The sequence below is a fragment of the Chenopodium album genome, chromosome 4 (assembly GCF_948465745.1).
Source record: "Chenopodium album chromosome 4, dcCheAlbu1.1, whole genome shotgun sequence".
Lineage (NCBI taxonomy): Eukaryota > Viridiplantae > Streptophyta > Magnoliopsida > Caryophyllales > Amaranthaceae > Chenopodium > Chenopodium album.
This window is the reverse complement of record NC_137837.1, coordinates 50,468,363-50,493,565: the sequence shown is the minus strand read 5'-3', so window position 1 is coordinate 50,493,565 and position 25,203 is coordinate 50,468,363. Positions and strand designations below refer to the sequence as shown.

The 25,203-nt window shown below is 36.3% G+C and overlaps 1 protein-coding gene across 4 annotated transcripts; it reads right to left on the bottom strand.

Annotated features, from left to right (window-relative positions):
• Nucleotides 1–1,425: 1,425 nt before the first annotated feature.
• On the bottom strand, nucleotides 1,426–24,899 carry LOC145629129 (glycosyltransferase BC10-like). 4 transcript variants are annotated; one of them, XM_081681644.1, is made up of 11 exons: nucleotides 24,468–24,896; nucleotides 24,066–24,182; nucleotides 21,161–21,261; nucleotides 20,894–20,965; nucleotides 18,898–18,979; nucleotides 18,651–18,731; nucleotides 15,811–15,849; nucleotides 7,350–7,415; nucleotides 3,382–3,531; nucleotides 1,858–2,084; nucleotides 1,430–1,817 (listed from the first exon to the last, which is right to left on the bottom strand). In XM_081681644.1, the coding sequence occupies exons 1-10, from the start codon at nucleotides 24,714–24,716 to the stop codon at nucleotides 1,899–1,901; spliced, it is 1,143 nt and encodes a 380-aa protein (XP_081537770.1). In that variant the 5' UTR covers nucleotides 24,717–24,896; the 3' UTR covers nucleotides 1,430–1,817; nucleotides 1,858–1,898. The 4 variants fall into 4 exon arrangements, with proteins under 4 accessions (XP_081537773.1, XP_081537772.1, XP_081537770.1 ...); XM_081681645.1 differs by having other exon boundaries at nucleotides 1,475–1,828; nucleotides 1,956–2,084; nucleotides 24,468–24,892; XM_081681646.1 differs by lacking the exon at nucleotides 18,651–18,731 and having other exon boundaries at nucleotides 1,428–1,817; nucleotides 24,468–24,898.
• Between the last annotated feature and the right edge of the window lie 304 nt (nucleotides 24,900–25,203).

The following is a 25,203-nucleotide window of genomic DNA, read 5'->3' as shown; positions in this document are numbered from 1 at the left end:
AAACTCTTAAAAAAAATCAATATGACTACATCATTGAGATTCAATCGGTCTTTGTATTCATTGGCGAACTCTCATATTAAGTGTGAAATTTCCAAAGAAAAGCTTTGACATATTTTTCAACGAGAATAATTTCTTATAGTAGTGATGTATGTGGGTAGTTATCACTAAATCTTGTAAAATTGGACAGCTATATCATGTATTGTCATAAATTATGATCTGTAATTCATCATCAATTTCTATTAAATATGTCAATCAACCTCCACAAGAAGTCATAAGTGTAATGATGTAGGCAACTTTAAACTAGGATTTCGAATGAGATGTGGACCAACACATGTATTACGGTAATATTAAAAAAGGCTCACTCGTTTGCGTGAAGATTATTTGAAGATTCAAGCTCAATTTGAAAAGATCAATAAGAAATGGTGTTCTTGTACACCGGAGAAGTTACCTAACCATATCGCGTCAGATTTATTGCACTAGAAGATTTCACAATATATAATTAGGGGGAGAAAATACGCGCTGCAAGCTTTTTCCCTTAACCATGTTTTTGTCCCACATTAGGTTTTCCTGATAAAGGTTTTTAATGAGGTAGCATTGCAAACATATTATGAAGAATAATGTACTCTTTTTCCTTCACAATGTTTTTAATGAGCACAATGTTTTCCCTTAACCATGGTTTTGTCTCACATGATTTTTCGTAGTAAGGTTTTAATGAGGCACAATCTTCGATAATGGACATCCAAGGGAAAGTGTTACAAAATATTGTGTGGATGCCCATTATATTCCTATACGCTCTGGAACATTCTCGGTTTAGGGTTAAATGTTTTCTAAGAAAAACCTACCTATTGTATATGTATACATAATATATATCCCCTATTTAATGTAATACTCCCTCCGTTTTTAAATACGTGCTCCATTTCCCTTGGACACGCATGTCGATGCTAAACTTTAATTACTAATATCTTTAATTATCAATAAGTATAAATTCTAACAATTGAAAATTAATAATCTATTTATTGAGATGATTCCAACAAGTACCTACAAGACTATACTCCCTCCGTATTTTTTTAAGTGTTACACTTCCCATTTTCAGCCGTATTTTTTTAAGTGTGACACTTTCTTTTTTGCAAAAAGATACATTAAAATATTATATCTCTCTCCTCTCATGATCCCCACCCAAACCCATCACTAATTTTTTTATTATATCTTTCCTCTCACATTCATTACTTTTCAATAAACTATTAATCCTACTATATTTCTTTTACAATTTTTTTAATAATCCAACTACCCCACTTACCTATTATTTTATTTAAGTAATTATATTGCCTAAAACTATGTGCCGATCAAAGTAAAACACTTAAAAAAAACACGGAGGTAGTATTTTTTCTTATGTATAAATCATAAATATTAGTCAAAGACAAATGAATAGTGCAAAAAATAAAAATGGAGCAAGTATTTAAAAACGAAAGGAGTAATAGACTAATCAACTCTCTCTCAATTTCTCTTCTATTCCTCTTATTTTATAACACTAGAAACTTTTTTTTTTTTTAAAACAAAAAAAAAAAAGATAAACAAAAACAAAAAAGATACTGAGGAAACATGTGAGATATTAATAAAAAAAAAAAAATCAACTGGGATTTTATATAATAAATTCCTGTAATACATGATATATACTAGTTACTCTCTTAGCTCTTTTTTTTCCGTACTTTGTGCCTGAGGTGTTTGGATACATTGCCTTTCACTATCTACTTATTGCTCCACTATATGATAAGTTCCCAATCTTTTACGTGCAGGCATCAAAAATCCTCCTCTATGAACCAAGCAGAGACTGTTCGACAACACGGGGAAAGTTAGACAATTAACAGCAGGCAATGACAATAAGAAATGAAGATAAAATTTCAAGAACTATGCATCAAATCCATCAGTTTCAATATTGAGCGATTGTTTTTGCCTACCAAATTAAGCAGACGAAGGGCTGCAGGCCGAGTAAACTTTCTTGCAAAGAGGAAGCAAGGTGAGGGTTTACCCTTGTTACTGCACCATTCTCTTCGATTTTCAGTCTCATAGTAGATGTTATCTATTTCCTGCAGTGTTTCCAAGAATTTTAATCAACACTTTCCAACATAACCAATATTTGGTAGTACAATGTTTAATTGTGATGCAAGGGATGAACTTGCAGTTAAGTTTTCTACATATCTATATCTATCATCTATATATATATATATATATATTAAAACTCAAGGTAAGAATTGTAATCATGCCACGTGGTTATTCTTGCCACGTGTCGTCATGATTTGATAAATAATATGGGGTCATGTTATACTAAAAACGATCATCAATGTTTCCCCACAAAAATTTTATGTTTATAAATTCTAAATTTTTAATTGAACTTATATATATATTTCAATATAATCTCATTCTTTCATTTACCCATCCATAATTCATATAGGTTATATGTATTTAAAATATATAACACAAAAATACATAGCAATTTCAAAACCATAACATGTGTTTACCTTAAGAAATTTTTAATGATAGATAAAAATTCATTTAACAAATAAAATAAACTAATATGAAGTATAAAAGTTAGGTTACTGCATTTTTCTTAATGAATTTTGATAATGTTTAATAATATTTACCAAAAAAAAAAATTATTTTATAAAAACTATAAAACCACCAATAAATTTCACTTTAATTGATTATAAATTTTTTATATACAAAAAATGACCCGGGGCATCGCCCGGGCCTAAAACTAGTTATTATATTAATCGCAATGTGAAGATAACCCTAGGCATTCTCATCAAGGACATGCTTTGATTGATAGTAATATAAACAAGTATTAATTATGCTTGGATTTTCCTTGCAATTACACCATCACAACCTCATTTTCCCTCATCACCTAAATTCATCTACATTTTCTTTACTTACTTTTATCACCCCCATAATAAAAATACCCCGGTAAAAAATAAAATAAAATAAATATATAAATAATAATAAAAATAAAATAAAATAAACACTAGATAAGATTAATGTTGCAGCAACTGCCACTATGCCAGATCTCCCATAACCATGCATATACACCATATTACTAGTCTATAATATGGTGATTGCTGTCTCCTAGATTCAATGAAATTATCAGCTACAACCATATAAGTGTATCCTTCTTATGATAACAAAAATCAATGAGTGAATCATTAGTGTCCAATAAATAGTCCTCCTCACTAGGGTAGGCTAACTCTAACAGTTTGACAAACACACAAAAATAAATAAATAAAGCATGAGTCCATTATAAAAATACATGGAAGGAAAAGGAGGGAATAGTAGAATGGGTGTTGGTTTTAAACAAAACAGTATGCTGCCATAAAATAGGAAGAAGCATACCTTAATGGAGAGAATCAATTCAGGGGTTGCGTCTGAAAATTTATATGTTACAGGATGCCATCCACGTCTTTCATGGTCTTTAGAGGCTGGAAGATCCCAAGCCGTATGTATCAAAGATCTTCTTGTTATCTCTCCTTCAAGGCCTTCTTGCTGAATTACATCAATATGAGTATTATTTACTATTATTATAATAATAATACTAGTAACAATAACAAAAAAATTCACTTAATAACCATTTAAACACTTCCATATTATGAACTTCCTAATAAATAATGGGAGGATATCAGCCCACAGCAAACAGAAAAAGTTGAAATGTGTTAATTATTCCAGTAATTAAAATTCAAAGCCCTACATTAATTGGCTGAATTGTTCAAAAATGGTACAAGTAGAATTTATTGACCAAACCACAAGAACGCCATTTAGACTGCTTTGATCATATATAAAATTTGACCTTCAAGCTTGTAGGCGGCCTAAGTGCAAAATTTTCAGAGGCACACATTTTGTGCATGGAGTTATTTGTTATCACTTTGAATGTGTGGCTTCCCTCTTTGGTTTTCAGAGGCTGGAGTTATTTGTGCCTCTGAAAATTTGTGCAAGGAGTTGTTATCATATATAAAATTTTCAGAGGCTGGAGTTATTTGTGCAAGCAGGTAGTTTTCCTTGCATTTGGAGTTTGCATGGAGAAGTTAATATTGAGGGGAGAGATTTGTTTGCATTTCATGTTGCTTCTTGGTTGCGGGTTGACTTAGGTGTTCATTCAGTAACTATCATCCCAGTGTCAGTGTTCATGATGACAAAGACGGTCATCATTAAAAATTTAAATCTTGAAGGAGGCTCCCTATCTTTAATGGTGGTGGTAAGCAAAGTCCTCTATTTTCTTGCGTTCTATATAGGTAGAATTGCAGGAAAGGAACCTGCATTTTGGTGTAAGGTTCCTCATAGAAGAGTCGTGAAAAAATATGACTCTCATGGGTTGGCTCCTGGCCTCTTAGGAGGTGGCTATGCTTTTAGATCCCTAGGAGTGTAGTCGTTTTATGGGTTCTTTTCGGCAAAAGGGTGCTTCTTTCGACTTCTGGGTGTATGGTCTCTTCACTACTTCCATCGTGAATTTGCATAGGTGTCATTGCAAGTTTCGATACCCTTCTCTAGTGTTAGCTTGCATTCTCAGTCCATCTCAAAGGTTTTGGTTCGTTTGGCAACTATTGGTCCAAGAAGAGGTTTTGGTAAGAACCTTATGGTGATCCGGGCTCCGAGGTAATTGGTATGTTGCTCTAAGGGTATGGTAAGTCACTTCGTTTTCCCTCTACTGGTAAGTGGCAAACCCACTCTATGGGTTTGTTTAGGCATGTGGGTTCTCCAACAATACACAAGGTTTTTCTTTTTGTTTTTGCGTGTTTAGCTAGATGGATTTGGTTGTTTTTAGTTACTTGTTTTATTTCTCTTAGGTTGGAATTTGCCCTTTATTTATGAAGTTCTCATTGTCAAAAAAGAAAAAAAAAAAAAAAAAAAAAACTCACTAGTCCAATGACATCATACATAATAACATTATGATTCCATTCCCCCGTTTTATGCAACAATTACCTTTTGAAGACGTTTCACAGATATAACATCATTTCCAAATAAGGCAATCCAACATTTCATTTCACACAAATAAATACCCAATATACCCTTATTATAAATTTATTTTCTTATTAACATGGTTTGCTGGTACTCTAAAAGATTTTGTGGTACCTCACACAATTTACTCTCCCCTACATATTGCAAAATAAATTGAGAATTGAGGAAATACATTTATTGTTTTTTTTTTTTTTTAAATGCAATCAGAGTAATTACTATCTTCTTTTTATATTATACACAACAAATGTCTTGACATGGACTCCTAGATAAAATTTGTTTGTTAGTGTTAAATGGAGAAAGAAAAATAAAGAATTATAGATGAATGTGATGAGGAAAAAGATAGAGAGAAATGCAACTTAAAAAAGAAAAGGAAAAAAAATTTGCAACCATTTATAGTACATAATATAAAAAGCAAAAGAAAAATTGTTCAAGAGGTAATATACATCTATTTACAAACATTATACTTCCTCAGTTTTTGTCATTGCACCATTCATGTTGGGCACACATTTTTTGGTAGTGGGAAAAATGAAGAGAGAGAAGGGTAAAAGTACAAAAAAATCCATGTGATGTAAACATAAAGTAAAGAATCAAGTGTTAAAAGTAAGGGTATATTGGATATTTATAGTGTGAACACACATATTTTGTTTCTTTAAATAGAAATGGTGCAATATTTGTAAAATTTCCTTAAAAAGCCAGTGGTGCAATAATAAAAGATCAGAGGAAGTAGTATATATAACCAAACATAACATAGTACCTGTGTCTTATTTTTCCCTACTAGCTTCTTACTAATGATTTTTTATTCTACTCACTTTACTCAACTTGGTAGATTATCTTTACCATCATACACCACTTACCCAAAAATATTTACACCTTCACACTCTCTTACTGTATCTTACACATAGTTATCAGAATCGATATTCTACCTTGAATCGGTCAGTGTAGTAGAATCAAATCGTAGAATTGTACGAATGTACGATTCTACAAAATTGTAAAATTAGGCTTCAAAATGTAACTAATAAATACATACATAATTTTCAAGCAATAAGAATGATAATAATATATATTGTAGATGATATAATTTCAATAATACAAGCATAAAGTAGTTTTAGAAGTAATTTCGCACGCGAATAACTCAAATAGTACACTATAAACTATAAAGTCAAATTATTGGTATACATTCTTAACCACAAGAGTATGAGACAAATGTTGTTAAATTATGAAAAATAATAATAATAATAATAACATTATTGACTCGTAAAATTGTTTCACCTAATAAAAAAATCCAATGATAATAGAAAAATAAGTGTCAAATTAGTTTATTTTAATGAGATATTTAAAGAATGACAATTACAATAAACTCATGTTATAAAAGTGTTTTTTATATTCCAAAAGTGAAATGCATAAGACTCATGAATACATTCTTATGCCCACAAAATTTAAATGGTTAGATAGAATTTTAAAAGTTACTTAAATTAATGTTTCATTAGTTTTATTATGATTTATATTGAATAATATATAAGTTATTGATATGGGTACAAGACCAATTTATTAAAAAGCAGACCTCAAGAGCTTTCTAACGATATATTATAAGCTCAATTCCGACTTCACAATCAAAAGTTATGGGTTACGGAAAATCAGACTTTTTGCAGGAGTAGAATCGTTAGAATCATAGAATCGGTACCGATTCCACCGATTTTAACCGATTCTACCGATTCTATGAGCGCGATTCTACAATATATTGATTCTACCGACCATTTACATTGTTTAGGTGGATTAGAATCGTAGAATCGTACAATTCTACGATCTGAATTGCGATTTTAATCACATTGATCTTACACACACCGACATTTTTACACTGACTCTCCTACTTAACTTGCACCCACTTGCATTTTACTTTCCTTACACCCACTCATCATTTTATAACAAGTTGACTTGCTTTTTACTTCTCCTCATACTCGCTCATCATTTTGATAACAAGATAACGAGTGGAAAAATGTTTTTAAAATTAGAATAAAGTATAAGAGTATAGAACTTTCAATAATGGTTTAAAACCGAAAACGTACAGAACTTTCATATAGATTACCCGCAAAATTAGACAATTATAATTACCTGATTTTAGCATAGTCTGACATAAATACTACCTCCGTTACTTTTTATTTGCAACAAATAAAGTGTGAGTGAAAAATGTCTAACCGTTAGCCAATAAAAAGAAACGGATGTAGAACAAAATTAAAACCAAAAGGCAATAGATAATCATAATTCTAAATTTAGAAAATCAAGTTAAAAGCAATGCCAGAAATTTTTCCAAAGATAATAAACTTGCAAGACAATCCTGAAATTGGGATACTTACAGCAAGCAATGTTTGAACATAATGTTCATCTGGTATGCAGTTGTGTTCCTTAGATGTATCTACTGGCTGCAATGCAAAATTATAGAATATCAGGTAAAATCCAAGAATCTGTCACCTGATTGGTACAAATTTGTACACCAAGAGAACAATAATGTGTTCGCAAGACATGCACCAGCTTAATCTCATGCAAAAGTCCACGATAGTAATCCGACTCCAAAATCAGGTTCTTTATCAATTATTCTCGATAACAGTCACTCTAATCCACATTTCAAGGTTGTAATAAAGTTAAATCAAGACAATCATATAATTGATTGTAGAGATTCATCCATAGTTTAGATACAGATCTGGACAACATTTAGTGCCATAGGAATGGATACGAATCGTTCATTGCAGATCACATCACATGGATTGAGGTAAGAACTTGGTTTAGAAGTTTTTTCTTTAGGTGTTTTTTTAATGATTTACTTATATATAATGTAATTATTAGTCTACTAAGTTATATTTTCCAAATAAAACATCATACCCCTCTTAACCAACATTTATTACATCTTTCTACACTCCCTTGCTTAGATTATCTTATACACACCCACCTTTTGTAAATTCTCTCTCTCTCTCTCTCTCTCTCTCTCTCTCACCCTATCTTACACCCACCTTTTGTAAATTCTCTCTCTCTCTCTCTCTCTCACCCTATCTTACACCCACCTTTTTTCAAACTTTTTTCTTGGCACACTTTTTTTTAAAAGTATTTTTTAAACCGCATAGCTGCATTGATTCGGAAGGAACAAAAAGAGAGAGAGAGAGAGAGAGAGAGATTGTATAAATTTATGTTAATGTATAAATACATATAGTTTTAGGAAAAATTGACAAGAATAATCTCAACTTTGCCTCATTCACAAAATAATTACTACTTTCGATTATTTTTTAATAATCCGAACTTTGATACGAATTTACTCTCAATAGTCCCAAGTGACTTTAATTAACACTTATAAAAATTGTTATTATTAATTAACACTTAACTAACCTTTTTTTTTTTTTTTGAAATCAACACTTAACTAGCTAAATAAACTTTGCCTTAAAAAAATAAAAATAAATAAATAAATAAAACCCACAACCACGCTCCCAGACCACGCCCTACCCTCCGCCGCCGTGCCCAGACTCCCCTTCCCCCACCGCGCACAGTCTCCCCTTCCCCCACCGCGCCCAGTCTCCCCTTTCCCCCGCACCGCCGCTGCCTCACCCTACCCCTGCGTCGCCACCTAATCCACTATACCCAACAATGGTGCGATCTCCATTCTCTCCCCACCAATCCCAATTTCCGCCATCTCCATTCTCCACCATTAGTGCCGCCCGCGTCAAAGCTAAAAAAGGCTCTCAATCGCAGGAGTTTTTTTGCGGTATGGGAGGAGTTTCTTAGGGCTGTTTCGGTGGAAGGAAGGGGGTTTCGGGATGGGGTAATGGTGGTTTAGAGGCCAGCGCACGGGTCTGGGTGCGGCGGAAGGGTAGGGGTGGATGGATGGCCGGCCCGAGAAGATGGTTTGGCTAGTAGAGAAGTAGGTGGTTGATTTTTAGTTATTTAATTAATTATTTTCGTAAATTTTGTTTAAATTTATTTTATTATATTTTTATTTTTTTTAACCAATTAGTTACAAGGCGACACATGTTAGATAACTTGTTATAACACGTTAGATGACCGGATGGGACCATTGGAAGCAAATTCGTATCAAAGTTCGGATTATTAAAAAAAAATCAAAAGTATAGATTATTTTAGGTGAATGAGGCAAAATTGTGATTATTTTTGTCAATTTTTCCATAGTTTTATATTAATGTTTAGGAAATACTTACATTAATAATATCACCTTTGCCTCATCTTTACAGAACAATCCCACCTTATACACCCATCTTCTCAAAACGATCCATTTTACTAAATTTTTTTTAATTTTTCTTTTCATCTCTCTTCCATCCTCACCACTCTCCACCAAGCAATCACAACCAGCACACCTCCATAACCACCACCCCCACTAAATAACCAAACTGACTCCACCCCACCACCCACAACTCCACCCTTGAACGAACTCCATTGCTACCGAATCCCCAAAACTCTACCCCCCACCTATACCCTTACGCTTACCCCAAACCAGTCGGAAACAATCTCACGCTCACCCCACTACCGATCTTAATGGGATTAATAACTTAGGAAAGGGGCGGGGTTTTTTGTTCGGCAAGGTAAGGGGTGGGGGTTGTTGTTCGGTGGGGAAGGTGGGTAGGAAGAAGGGAAAGAGAGGAGGAAAGAGAAGGAATAGGGGAAGAGGGAACGAGGGAGGGTGGCTACCATGTCCGGGAGGGAAACGAAGAAGAGGTGGGTCCGGGGGAGGCCTCGCTGGTCCATCACAGAGGAGCGATAGGAGAAGGAAGGAGAAAGGTTTTTTTATTCCTTTATTATTTTAAAAAAATAAATATTATTAAAAAAAAAACAATCAGAAGGTGACATGTGGAAGTTATCTCCTAAAACTTGTTGCTAATTTCTCAACTCGGTAAAAGGCTTGTTTTGAGAATATGGGGCATTAAGGTGAGATTATGTGCAGAATATGCAAAGGTGGGATTGTTTAGAAAAGATGCGAAAAATGAGGGATTATTAGTTTTAATATTTCCTAATATTTATGTATAGTTTATATTTATGTTTATATATATGTTTATTAATGTTTATGTTAATGTTATTGCATATATTTATGTTGATGTTTTATGTTTATGTTTATGTTAATGTTTAAAGAAAGTATAAAATTGATTACTCCCTTAAAAGAAAGGGCTCCTTTTCTCTATCACCCTTCCTGCTACGACCAGACATTAAGGAGAAGATGATTGAAAAATGCTCGAATTTGCGTATAGATGGCGAAGAGGCTATTGATTTTGGAAGTCTAGACCCAGGCGAGGAGAAGCATAATCTATTGGGCGTGTTCTCACAAAGAGGGCGTACAATGTGGATACCTTCAAGAAGACGATGACGAGTGTGTGGGCGCCTGCGAATGGACTTGTTATTAGGATCCTTAGCCCTAATTTGTATGCCTTTTAATTTTTTCATTGAAAGGATATGGAGAAAGTGTTGGAAGGGAGACCTTGGTGCTTTGATAATATGTTGATTTTGCTTATAGAAATTGAAGGGGACGAACAACCTCATCAGATGACTTTAACCCATTCTCCCTTCTGGGTGAGAGTGAAAAATCTCCCGTTTAACTGTCGATCCGACGTCTATGTGAAAGCCTTGATGCGAGGATGGGGCGAAATTTTGGAGTTGGGGGAAGATAATTGGGAGTAGGGCGTTATCGTAGGGTGAAGGTGATGCTTGATACTACTCTGCCTTTACGAAGAAACCAGAAAATAATTGATAAAAGAGGAAAAGAAGTGATAGTGGAATTTGCATATGAGAGACTCCCGCACTTTAGCTTTGCGTGTGGCGTCATGGGCCACTCGGAAAGGATTGTCAAGTTGTATTTGAGGAAGAAAAGGAGAAGAAACTTGGGTGGGGCATAAGCTAAGCCACGCCTAGGAAGGGGAGGTCGGAAGAAGTAGAAGAGATTGAGGGGATTTTATCTAAGAAGAAGACTCTCTTTGTAACTAAGGAGTCATGTTTCACATGGTCAAGGGTTAAAAGGGGCTCTAAATGATGAGGGGACTCTGGCTATATGTGATGCCGTAGAAAAGGAAAATTCGATTCCTATAGTTGAACCACAGGTGTGTAACTTGGAAAGTGGGGAGACTTTTGGTAGTGATTCTAGGTGCAACCTCAGAGAGACTTCCCTACCAAATTCTCATTTTGCCTTGAATTTTGTTGTGGGGAAAAGTGAGTTGGTGGATAAGGAAGGTAGCAAGAAGATAAGAAAGGGTGGCAGAGAGTTTATGCGTGGCAAACTTGAGATTATGAGTGCTAACACTCACAAAAAGAGCACTGGACTCGAATGACATAGAGATTGAAGGAGATACGGATTCAGCCAAGAAATTGAAGCTCAATTCGGAGTTGACCTTTGATCATGAAAGGGTGGTGGTTGGCGAGGGCCAACCCCACCTAGCATTATGAATATTCTATGCTAGGACTGCCGAAGGGTGGCAACCCTCAGTTCGTCAGCTCCGCAATGGAGCAACTTCTATGCCCTGGATATTCTGTTTTTATCCGAAACAAAAATTAATAAATTGGAGGTGGAAAACTTGAAGGACATACTTGCCTTCTCTAACTCATTTGGCGTGGCTATTAAGGGTCGTGCGGGTGGTCTCTGCCTATACTGGAAGGAAGAGGTGGCTTTCTCTCTTGTTTCTTTCTCACAAAACCATATATGTGGTGATATAAGGTAGGGAGAGGTTGTTTGGAGGTTCGTGGGTCTCTATGGCTAGCCAAAAGAGGAGGATAAGCATAAAACTTGGGCTCTCATTAATTAAACACCTTTGTGTGGAAGCTGACATTCCTTTGATTTTCGGTGGAGACTTTAATGAAGTTTTAGGTTACCATGAGATTGAGGGGGGTGCTCACAAAGTGCGTAAAGAGAAAAAGTGGTTGAGGTGTGATGCTTGAGGGATTTGGGTTTCACGGGACAATGATATACTTGGGAACGTGGTGATACTGTTGAAACTTGCATCCGTGAAAGGCTTGACAGGTTCCTTGCTACCCAATCTTGGTTGGACTTAAATCCTAATGCGACGGTTGAGCATTTGATGCGATATAAATCTGATCACACGACGATTCTAATGAGACATAAAGCTTCCCTGAAGAAGAAAAAGGGGAAGAGGAAGGAGTTTAAATTTAAAACGTGTTGGCTCTTAGGTGATAGCTGTGAAAATGAGGTGAAAGGTGCGTGGGAACATGCTGTGCCCCTGCGTGTGTGCGATGGAGCGGTGATAAATTCAGACATGGGAAAGAAAATAAGGGAGGTGGAAAGGGTGCAGCTCCGTCCTATTTCTCATGAGTCGTGCAAGGAGGGTGCTAGGCTCGAAAAATTGCTTGATGACCTCATTGAAAATCAGGAAGCATATTGGTACATTAGATCCCGGGTTGCGGAAGTGAAGGATGGGGACAGAAACACCAAGTATTTCCACCATAATGCTTCTCAGAGAAAGAGCAAGAACCGCATTGAGGGGTTGTTCGATGCTGATGACATTTGGCAATTAAGTGAACGCCGCATTGAGGAACTCAGTATTATGAGAAAATCATCTCCTCCACGAATCCTAAGATTGAGAATATGGAGCTCTGTGCCGCCTACTATTACGAGTGACATGAATAGGGAGCGGCCGAGACCATTCACAGGGGAGGAAATCTATGGGGCCCTTAATCAGATGCAACCCTACAAGGCACCCGGACCGGATGAGATGCACGCAATCTTCTATTAGCATTTTTGGCATATATTGGGTAATGATGTCGTAAATTTTGTTAGTAACATTTTACATGGCATTTCCTCTATATGTGATGTGAATAATAGTAACATTGTATTGATTCTTAAAATTAAGTCCCCAAAATATATGACTGAATTCCGACCCATAGCTCTTTGCAATGTGATTTATAAGATTGTTACCAAAGCTCTTGTTATCGGACTAAAAAATATTCTCCCTGGAATTGTAATGAAGAATCAAAGTGCATTTGTTCCGGGGCGTTTGATTACTGATAATGCCTTAATTGCTTTGGAGATTTTTCATTCTATGAAGAGAAACAGGGGTAGGAAAGGCTTGGTTGCCATGAAACTTGATATGAGCAAAGCTTATGATAGAGTAGAGTGGGGCTTCCTGAAAAAATTGCTACTGACGATGGGTTTTGATGGAAGGTGGGTGAACTTAATTTTGGACTGTATATCTACGGTCAAGTACTCTTTTGTGATTAATTGGAAGGTTTGTGGGTCGGTTTCACCATCTAGAGGGCTCCGGCAAGGGGATCCCTTGTCACCGTACCTTTTTATTCTCATTGTGGATGCATTCTCTAGAATGATGAACACTGAGTAGAGTAAGAGCCTTCATGGGGCTCGTGCTAGCCACAATGGTCCGGAGGTTTCTCACCTTCTTTTTGCAGATGAAGGTCTTCTTTTCACTAGGGCCACTCGACAGAAATGCTCAATTATTGTTAATATTCTCAACCAGTACGAGGCAGCATCCGGCAGAAAATTAATAGTTATAAATTGGAGGTCTCTTTTAGTAGAGGAGTGAACAGTTCGCAGAAAGAGGAGCTATTAGCAATTCTTAACATGAGAAGTGTCGACATACATGAGAAATACCTAAGGAATCCTACTACCCTTGGTAGATCTAAAAAGGCGGTTTTTGGTGCTCTCCTAGATCGTGTTTGGAAGAAATTACAAGGTTGGAAGGAAAAACTTCTTTTGAGGGCCAGGAAAGAAATTTTGCTCAAAGCGGCGATCCAAGCCATACCAACCTACCTCATTGGAGTCTACAAAATCCCATTCGAAATTATTCATCAAGTCCACTCGGCAATGGCAAAGTTTTGGTAGGGACAAAAAGGGACGAGACGTAAGATCCACTGGAAGAGTTGGGAGTCCATGTGCACGTTGAAATGCTTAGGGAAAATGGGATTTAAGGACTTAATAGTCTTTAATGACGCCCTTCTTGATCGACAGGCGTGGAGTATTATTAGGGAGCCTAGCTATCTAATGAGTCGAGTTATGAAAGCCAAGTACTTTGCTAGATCAATGTTCTTGGAGTCTTCCTTGGGCTATAACTGCAGCTTCTCTGGTAAAGGAATATGGGGGTCAAAAGCTCTTATCAAATAGGGGATGTTGTGGAGGGTTGGAAATAGGGATTCTATTGACAATTGGTCCGATCCATGGTTAACAGATGATGAGAGCGGGTTTGCTTCGACCACGAGGAGCTGCATTATGTGAGAGATTTGATGATTGCCGAGAAGAATGAGTGGGATGTGGACCTTATTGAACAGCATTTGCAAAAGAGATGTGAGGTGTATCCTTGCACTTCCTCTCATTGATCGAGTTCAAGCTGATGAGGTGTTTGGGCATTCTCGAATAATGGTAATTACACTGTACATGCTAGGGAAGGGTTGCAATTTGGATAATTTTCAAGAGCATTCGTGGCAATTAGCCCGCAACTTAGCCTCCACCACCACTTACCCAACCCAAACGCATACCCAGACTTGAAATCCTTCTCCCAATCCTACCCAGACTCAAAACCACTAATCCCACATAGCCGAAACTACCCATACCAGAATTCACCAACCCACCGAAACCACAATTCTACCTATCTAGAACCCAAAACCCCAACTCCCACCATTTCCTTCTCGGTTCTCCCTTTCAATTAAATTTTGGGCTGAATTAGGGGTGGTCGTACGCCATTGATGTTGTGGGTGTTGTTTTCGGTTGTGTTGTAGGTGTTGTGGGTTGGTCGTGGATGTTGTAATGAGTGATTATAGGTGGTGGTGTTTGTGGTGGTCCTGTGGATGGTGTGTTGAGTGGTGTTGGTGGGTGATAATGGAGGAAGGGAGAGGAGACAAACAAACAGGAAGGGGAAGAAGATAGAAGTTTTTTTTTTAAAATTAAAAATAAAATTTTGATGAATCTGGAATTGCCACGTGGATAGTAACCGGTTATAAAGGGTAAAGTGGCGTGCTGGGATTGTTGGAAGAAAATATATAGTAAACTTAAGATTATTCAGGGTTAATCGAAAAGTTGGATTATTTTGAGACAATGAGGCGAAGGTTGGATTATTCTTGTTAAACTTTCCGATGAATTATACAATAACACAAAATTAGCAAGATTTCACTTAACTATATTTTACGTTACATTTTAATCACTAAATATGGTTAAACAAAAACACGTTAATAGCAGCAAAAGTCAACCTTTTACGAATAAAATGCAAAAGAGAAAAAAAGTTATTACATGTAATAAAAGTTCTTATACTAAGAAATAGTTCAAGAGTTTAAGCACATCATAAATTAATTTTTTTAGTGGTCTTGGATAGATGGCTGAGTCAGATAAAACCCAAAACCCTTTGGGTCGATTTACCCAAAGCATGAACAGTATTTAAAAAACCTATTAGTCAACTTACATCAAACCCTAAATGCTAAAGCATATGCAGACACTTCAACACCAATTGAACTAGTTGACATCACGTTTTAAAGTTATCCCTCACAGACCGAAAACTTCAATTTGATAAACTAAAATCGGCTACAAAACATGTAGGACTGTTGTTTATTTTAAACCGTGGATTGATCAAACCAAAATTTGAAAGATAAACTTCATGTCCCACAAAAACACATCAGTATAACATTAATTTATTTACCTTCCTATGTACAAAACAAAGAAAAGTACACACAAACATACACCTGTAACCCACCATGCAGACACACAAACTCACCCACCCAAAGCTACGCGGAGTGAGAGGGATGGAGAATAAACACAAAAATAACAAAAAAACACACAATGTAACAAGAAGAGAAAAGAAGCGAGGAAGCTAGGATTGCTCTTACAAAGGGTTGATGACGCCAAAATTCTGGAAGTGACTTTCTCTACACCAAGAGGAAACGTTTGTAAGAACCACAAGCCATAAGTTGGAATATACCAAAATACCAAATCATTTCCCTTTAAAAAACCACAATGAAAATGGGGAACAAAAACAACCTAAAATTGATGAGAACAAAAGTTCAAATCTAGGGCCTAAGAGAACTGCAAAATCTTAACAAGCTTTCCTTAGAATGATGGCTGATGTTGTGCCACCTTTAACCCATTTAATTTACCTACACAATGGGATTTGGAATGGACTCATATGTTGGGCTTGAATTTGTGTAATATATTGCACGAATCAAAGACACTTGATGGAACTGCTACGTATAAAATATTATTTATGTTGAAACCCCAAGTGGTTTTTCCATACTATTACAGTGCGATTCTAAATAACTTTGTTTTAGTCTTTTGGATCCACTATGTTACGAAATGCTTAGTTTAGCCCAATTAATTTTCAAATTAAAAGCTTAGAGTGGACTTACTTCGTAATCTAGGAAGCTCGCACACAGTTTGTTAGGTTACTGTCTAAAATTAGTGTTGTTTCTATTCTATGCAAGGTTTTAGTGTTTACATGGCTATGTCTACATAAAAAGTTCCATATACTAGTCAAAGTTTGAATGTTTAAGAATATGAAATCAATCTATAATGAGCCTTAACTTTCACCGAGTAAAGAAGATAACTTCATTCATTATTCACAACTTCATTGGCTTAATAGCCACTTCTTAAAAAAAATCGCTTTTGCTCCTTAAAATCACTTCCCTCCATATAAGTCTCCTAATTAAGCAGGGTTGATAATTTCAAAATTGCAATGCATCATATGTTTCAGCCTAGTAATCACTCTACATAAACCAATACTCTAATGCCTCTTTTAAACAATGTCATTAAATATAAGAATGGTTTTGGGTATTTATACAACTTTCAATGGAATATACAGTGTGAATACATTTGAATTTGTGATAATGCCCATTCATAGTTTGATCTACTGATCTCAACTTATTTTTCCATCTTCATAATGCCTCACAAAACTTTTTCCAAAGAAACCTAGAGATTCTAGTATCACTTCGTTCTGTGGGTGGAGCCTTACATTTATATCCTAGGTGTGATTTATTTTACTAACTAGAATCGCTCTTGGAAAATATGGCATTTTTGCATCATACACCACTTTCTTATAAGGAAAAGATGGTATTTTCATGTTAGTAATGGTCTAACACGTTTTTTTTTTTCTTTGGCTTAAGTTAGTTTACATCATCAAAACACATATAGTTTGACTAAAAGATTCTGGTATAACGGACAATGACTAGTATTTTAGCAAGAATACTTAAAGTTCTCCGTGTTAATGGTTTCTGTAAGTTTTTGACAATTACTAACTATTCTCACAAGTCTGAGTTAAGAATTATCTTTTTATTAACTCTTGGATCTACACCAAGCATGGCACTCTTAAAAGTCCAAGCATCATAGGCTATTATCATAACACTCTTACACCTTAAATGTTGGAGGTGACAAACGGAAACTAGAATTAAGAAAATAACCTTGAAGTACCATATATATATGGAAAAATGGAAACTAAAAATCCAACCTTTGCACGGTCTGACAATAAAAATCTAACCTTCCATTAATCTCATAAAAATCCAACCTTTATACCCCACCTTCTCTCACAGATCTATTTGACCTTTAACCTATTAAACAGGTTAAAAAGTTTTTTTCTTTTTTTAATTATATTAATTTCCCTTCTCACTCCTCCTCTTTCTCTCTCCTCTCTCCAACAATCCACTAATCCAACAATTCCTCCACCCCAACCCACCAAAAACCCGACCAGCCAGCCAACCTAAAACCCGACCACCCAAAAACCCCGACCACCCCAGCCAACCCCGGCCCACAAAACCCGGCCCTAACACCAACCACCCTAAACCCCGACCACCCCAAAACCCCAACCACCCCAGCCAACCTAAAACCCGACCACCCCAGCCACCCACGAAACTCGACCCACAAAACCCCGGCCCTTATACCAACCACCCTAAAACCCCGACCACCGCAGCCAACCTAAAACCCGACCACCCCTAAACTCACCCCTTATTTCTTCTTGTTTAAGGGTATGGGTGTCGTGGGTGGTCGTGTTTAGGGGTGACGTGGGTGGTCGTGTTTGGGGGTAGTCCGTGGTCGAGTTTGGGGGTGGCTGGGGTGGTCAGTTTCGGGTAAGGGGTGGTCAGTTTCGGGTAAGGGGTGGTAGGATTTAAGGGTATGGGTGGTCAGTTTCGAGTAAAGGGTGGTAGAATTTAAGGGCATGGGTGGCTGCGGTAGAATTTAAGGGCATGGGTGGCTGCGGTGGTCAATTTCGGGTAAGGGGGGTTGGTGTGGTGGTTTAAGGTGGTCAGGTTTCAAGGTTAGGGGCGGTGGGGATGGGGATGTAGTGGTTAGGTGCGGTGGGGATGGGGTGGTCAGGGAAGGAGTTGGGGATTGGGGATGGGGATTTTGGCTTTTCTGATTTTTTTTTTTTTTCTTTTAATTTTTTTTTGTTTTTTAATGATTAAAAAAATAATTGACCAATTAATGACTGACACGTGGCACATAGCTTACAAAAATCGGTCATCAATAGGTAATGGATCTGTGCGAGAAGGTCGTGTATAAAGGTGGATTTTTGTGAGATTAATTAAAGGTTGGATTTTTTTTGTCAAACCGCGCAAAGGTTGGATTTTTAGTTTCCACTTTTCCACTTTTCCCATATTTGATGGATGTACATGATAATATATCCCATATTCATAAACAAAATCTGAAAAGTTTTTTCAAATATGCAGGCAGAAGTATCTACCTTGCAGTGCTGCTGAAATACAGGAAAAACAGTTTCGTCTTTTACGATAATTTCTGCATGTTTCCTGTTCAGTATAACCCACTATTCCCCACCGCCCAAAAAAAATGAATAAATAACACAAAAAAATAAAAAAAATAATAAAATAAAAAAAATAACACAAAAAATAAAAATAAAATAAAATAAACATTACTTTACCGAAGTAAATACTACAAGCATATTCAAACCACTAAGTTCATAAAAATCACACCTGAGAGCCTTTACGCCAATTTGTAACAGGAATAACAGGTTGCATCTTTGGATTGTAACGTCCATCCTTTGTGTCAGCAAAACTATCAATACCATCAAACAAAACAAAATTTAATAGTTTTCTTTTCATAAACCCAATGCAGAAGCATTCGACGATGTACTTGGTCTTTTTCATAAGAATATTGCATTAGTCTTAAAGCTCAACAGAGGCCTTGCATGGCGTTTATGTTGGCTTTAATACAAAGGTTGTGAGTTGTATGAAAGTAACAAATACGTAGTTTGGAAGTAAAGCACGGTAGCTGGCCCAATTAGTTAAGTAATAATCTCGTTTGGACTCTTCATATTTTAGAACTACTATGTTTGGAATTGGTTTACAAGATTATCCATTGTAATAGAATTCATGTCATAAGCAATTAGGAATATTGTTTTTCTGATTTCTTTAGATGGCATGAGACCTGATTAGTCAATCTTAAGCAAGCTAAGTTGATTTCCTTAAGATGTTAAGAGTTAGAGACTTGTCATCTTAGTAGATCTGAGTTTTAGTCCTTGTAAATAGTCATATGAGCTAGACAGATACATTTAGGTGTGAAGTAAATTTAAAAATATATGTCAGTTTGTGCTTCAGAAATTTGTGTGTTCTCGTAATATTTGGTGATTAAATTCTATAAAGTTGTGGCCAATTGAATTGGTTGAACAACTTGAACTCATTGATTCTTTAATTTGGTTTTTGTTGGATGTAATTCCTTTTGAGAATAAATCAAAGTTACTGTTTTCCGCATTTGTATTTTTTTTTTTTTTCTAAATCAAATACATCATCTTGGTAATAGTGCTCTTAACCTATTGAATCTTTTATTTTATTTTTGTATTGTATTATGCGCTCCTATTTAAAACTCTAAGAACTGTAGCAAGTTTAAGTCTTTTTTCTCAAAATCTTAGGTCGTCAATTTTTCCCGAAGAGATTGGTGAAACCGTTTTTCTAAACTCCTAATTTTGACAAAAGAATCTATCCAAGGCCATATGGTTTCTTCAAGATTGTTAGGATTTCGCAGGGAAGAATTCAAAGGATTGGATTCTTCAATTAGAGGATTTTTTCAATCTTATCTAGTTAAATGTGGAGAGGTTAATGATTGCCATCATCAGACTTAAAAGTGATGCACTGGGATATTTGAAAGGGAGTAACAATAGCTGTTCCATAAGTGGTGATTAAGTGAGGCTGCATTTTAGCTCACCCCCGATGAGTTTCCTTCACTACTCTAAGTTGGGTGACAAGGTGCGGCACCCTAGTACTCTCTATGAGTTCGTTCCAATCTCAGCGAGAATTTCCAGAAATAGAAATAGATTAATAAGATTCACTTCGAGAGACCAGAGCCACCACATGTAGTAGAGGAGCTTGGTGGCAGCTGGGTGGAGATTTCTGGCAAAGAGTTCCAGAAGCAATAGAGTGTGGAAAATAATACGTAGTAGATTAAATCACCCAAGCGTATTGTTAGATTTGGCCTTCAATTGATCCTTTCAAGGCTTGGAAATCTGTGCTTAACGATTTTATAATGTATTTCCTGAGGAACTACTGCCTGAACTACATATGATTCGGACTGAGCATCACAAGGATTACGTTTCAGGATAATCTTTAACTAGTAAGACAGCTTGTGGGTCAAATCCTTGATAAACTGAATAATAGCAATGGAAATTTGAGAAAAGAATGGAAAGGGGTTAAGTGAGGGAAAGCAAAAGTCCATGCGTAGTATCTGCCTTGTTATTACATTTGTTAGATTGGACTATACTAGATGGTGAACAAAGCTCTATAGTGTTTTCGAAAATTCGATCTTATCAAGAATTTTCATAGTTTTAGTCTACTTTGCAACAAAGTTCCATGACGAAAAAGAAAGATTCCACTTATCTAATTTCTAGATGAATAACTTGGTAATATTGACATGAACTTTAGTTAAAATGGTAAATTAAACTAATCGCAATTCAAAAGATGAACAAACGAATCTTACCTGTCAACAAAACTGGTAGATGTTGACATGATATAATCATACGTATAACTAAAGTTGTATAGTGGTACACAGCTGAAAAAAAGATCAAATAGCTGAAATATTGTTAGAAAGAAAAGACTAATAATAAAGCACTATGATAAGCACCTATTAAAACAACAATATCCATCAATCACGGCCTAGTTAACAACTAACGGTCGGTGTGATTAGAATACATACACATACACGTGCAGGATAAAATAAATGAACCTCAAACAGATTAATGCTCACCTATCGGACAGGAAAATAAATCGTTCATTAGCAGGATCAACAAGTGCACTTTTAAGCAAAATTCGCTCTGCCTGAATCATGCTAGCTTCTCCCCAATCTACCTGGAGAAATAAAATTCATAAAAGATTCCAATTGACAAGCTTAACTAACTGGCAATGCAAATTGAATAGAAGAAAAGAGATGGGTAAGAAAAAATGTATGGAAAAGAAAACTCAGAGCTAACAAGACTCATATCTTAGTCTAGTTGCATGCATGCATCTAACTATGTGGTTTATCACTGTGACAAAGGTAAAGTGCACTTTTGTTTTGAACCATTCTTAAGAGACAGGTAAGAAACAAATGGGTTGTGGAGTTAATTATGAGCAGGTGAGGATAGATATCACAGATACCCTTCAGCTAAGTTAAAAAGCCATGGGAAATAGCTTTAACATCTGTGCATATGTGGTTTGTTAAACCAGCACACATCTTACCCTGTACTTAAATGCTGACTCCAAGTCATCAATCAAACAGCAAATACAATCAAACAGAACATTACAAGAAAAGATTCTGAGAGAAAAAGGAAGATGAAAATTGAGAGAAAAATAGAGAGAAAATTAGGAAGAAAAAAGATCACACAGAAGTTGTGATTCATTACAATGAAATAAGCATCTAGGACAACTATATATATTCTGTTATTACAAGACTTTTTATAACAAACTTTCTGCCACGTCAGCCCGAGATTTCAGGGAGTTAGTTATAACTAACTTTCTTCCAGAAGCTTCTCATATTCTGCATTAGATTCTTCAAATACTGATTTGATGAAATCAGCTAATGCTGCTGCTGCTGTAAGCAGCTTGCTGTGACTGTCTGAGCTGTAACTTGTACAGCTGGAAGGACTGTCACCAATAGCCTATTTCAAGGCTCCAATCATATAAATTTAAGTATCCTTAATTTCGAAATTAATGTTTCCCACTTCACTCTTATGTGAAATAGAAATTTAAATAACAGACAGGTGTTGTGTGCTACACCATCTGGCCACAGGCTAGCAGCCATCCAAGTTGGACAGTGGCCGAATGCAAGAGGAAGTTCTTAGAGTTGGCCTCTCCTCTCGAAGACATGCTGGAAAGCATATTGCTGGGTCGATGAGGAGAAAATCAAGACAGAGGTCGGATTACTTGATCTGTATACTCTTGAACAAACTATTGAGTTGGTTAAGAAAGGAGACAGGTTGGAGAAGAGGTAGTTGTGGGCCAGGAAAGGTTAGGCCTATCATAGTGCTTGCTAAAGGGACTGCTGGGAGTATGGGCTCATCTGTGGGCAACCTAACACCACCAGTTATAAAAGTGGCATAAGGATTTTCAATGAACCCTGCCAAGGGTCGGTTAACATGGGCCAGCCAGATCATCTAATTCTCTAAGGGTTAGGGCCAAGGGGAGAAAAAAGGCATCCATGAAAAAGAATTGCAGGAAAAGAAGACAAAAGGTTTGTGTTTTAGATGTGATGAACGTTGGAGAACTGGGAATAGGTGCAAGAAGCAGGTGGATCAAAAGGAGGAAGAGCAGGCAGATCCGACGAAGGAAGAGCTCTACTCTGCCACCCGCGTGGAGACTTTAATCCCCATAACCAGAAATAGCGGTACCATTAATTTGGTCGGGGTGGTTGTTATGGTGGATTCGGAGACAAAGCATAACTTCATTTCCGTCGGAAGGGTGGAGGAATTAAAACTCGCCATCAGAAATTCATTAGGCAACAAGGAGATGGCAAAAGGAAGAGGAGTGTGCGGATTGGAGATTAAAAAAGACTAGGGTCCAATGGCTCAAGAAGTTAGGTGAGTCACTATAAATTTCAGGTCGCCGGAATTCCCAGTAGAAGTCCCTCAAAGTTATGATATGGTCTCTGAACAAAAAATGGGGGTGTACTAGTGGAGCTTTGTAGAATGGACTAATGGAGGAAGGCGAGTTTTTTAAGAGAACGCTGCCCGATTCCAGCACCCCAGCACCCCATCTGGGTTGCAGCCCATATGAGGCACGAGCATGCTATAACACTCAAGAATGGAAACTCGATTCCCGCAAATCCAACAGGACACAATTGAAAAGCTTATTGAGATATGCTAGACACCAGAATCATCAAACCATTTACAAGTCCGCTCTTACTAGAGAAGAAGGATGAGTCATGGCGATTATGTGTGGACTATCAAGCCCTTGACAAGAGAACTTTCCCCGATAAGTACTCGTCATTGATGAGCTGCTAGATTAGTTATTCGGAGTTGCTATTTTTTCGTAAAGATTTGAAAGCCGAAGATCACCAAATTTTGGTGAAACTAAGGATACCCATAAGATGGCATTTAGAACCCGTGAAAGGCCACTATAAATTTTTAGTCAAACCCTTCAGGTTGCTCCCGCCACATTCCAATTTGTGATGAACAATGTGTTTTGACCATTTTTCAGAAACTCCATATCGGTCTTTTTCAATGATATTTTGGTGTATAGAGAAGATGAAGAAGCTCATAAGGAATACATGAAATTAGTGCTCGAAAAATTGGAGGAACATAAGCTCTTTGCTAATTGAAAGAAATGTGAGCTTGGCAAAAGGAAAGTGGCTTATTTGAGCCACGTAATTTCTTCAGAAGACGTGGCAATGGACTTAGAAAAAATTAGAGTCATGATTAATTGGCCCATTCCAAAGAATTAAAGGGAGCTGCGTAGTTTCCTTAGGTTGACTGTCACTTCAATCAAGTTTAGCCGCGACATTTTATTATTGTCGATAATCACTAATTAATAAAAGAAGAAAGCAACAATAAACATTAAAGCTGTAAAATTGATTACCTACCCTCCTAAATTTCTCAGTATTCTCACTCATTCAAATAACATGTTTTTTTCACAGGTTTGCAACATATCAGCTCAAGATTCACAAAGATATAAGGTACCTGTATACTATCATTAACTTGACGGTTTAGAAAATACAGGGACTTTGTTGTTGCCTTATTGAACAGGAACCCGGGTCTTGAATGAACAAAGACTGAAAAGCTTTTATCCTTGTCACCCTGCAAACAGGTAACCACAAATTACATTCCCAAATTTTTAGTTTTTTTTTTTTTTTTTTTTTTTTTTTTTTTATTTTCCTTTCCACAAGCGAGGGCAGGTAATGAGAATTGATAGAATTGATCCCAGAATTCGCTGAAACGGGAGGGAAACACTAACTGAGAATCAATCACGGAATCCCCTGAAACCGGAGGGAAGCACTAACTAGCTGAGCTATCCTCGCTTTCAAAGTAATACCTTGTGTTCAAAACTAATTAACAATGCTTTCAGCGAAATAAGAAACTTACCCGAAAAAAGGAATCCCAGACGAAATCAAGAGGAAGGCGATTGCGAGCAATAAATAGGAAAGCAATCTTAGGCTTTTGGGCAAAGAAATTCGGAAAGGGCATGAGCAAATTGATGGTGGATCGATAAATTTCAAGCAAAACAAAGCTCCCAATGCAAAGACACAGCAGAATCGCAAAGAACAACCTCCTCTTCCATTTATGGTGATGAGAAGATCTAATCTGGAAACTTGTTGTTCTTCGCTTCATCATCTAATTTGTAGCAAGTTTCCAGATCTATAATCTCACACAAATTCAATTCAAAAGACCAAAATTTTCATAGTAAGTGGGAGAGACTGAGAGTTTGATTTCTTACCAAAAATAAAATATTTTAATAAGTAGTTAATTCATTTATAACGCCAACAAGAGTAATAATGATTGCTAAAAAGTTTTAAGTGTGCCAGATGGCTTAGATAAAGTTTTTTTTTTTTTTTTTTTGAAAAAGCTTAGATAAAGTACTTAAATGGCGTGAATTGGAATCAAGGAACCAAACACACAAAAAAACAAAAAGCGTTTGTTTAAAGGAAAATCAGTCAATTGTTTGATTAGTCTACTAACTATTACCAATGAGTCTGGGCGCATAGAGCCTATGGGCGAGTTATGTAAATAGGAGGATAAGGAAGTAATTTTCGCTTATTCAATTTTTGCTTCTAGAAAAAGTTAACTCTCTATTAGTACATTATAATGTATCATTATATAC

What these genes read in the sequence shown, in the direction of transcription:
- LOC145629129 (XM_081681644.1), bottom strand. Translation starts at nt 24,716, where the DNA reads ATGATGAAGCGAAGAACAACAAGTTTCCAGATTAGATCTTCTCATCAC. An exon ending in AAGTTAATGATAGTATACAG is followed by an intron (nt 21,262 to 24,065) that starts GTACCTTATATC and finishes TTATTTCTCCAG; the next exon opens with GTAGATTGGGGAGAAGCTAG. An exon ending in AATTGATTCTCTCCATTAAG is followed by an intron (nt 2,085 to 3,381) that starts GTATGCTTCTTC and finishes GAAACACTGCAG; the next exon opens with GAAATAGATAACATCTACTA.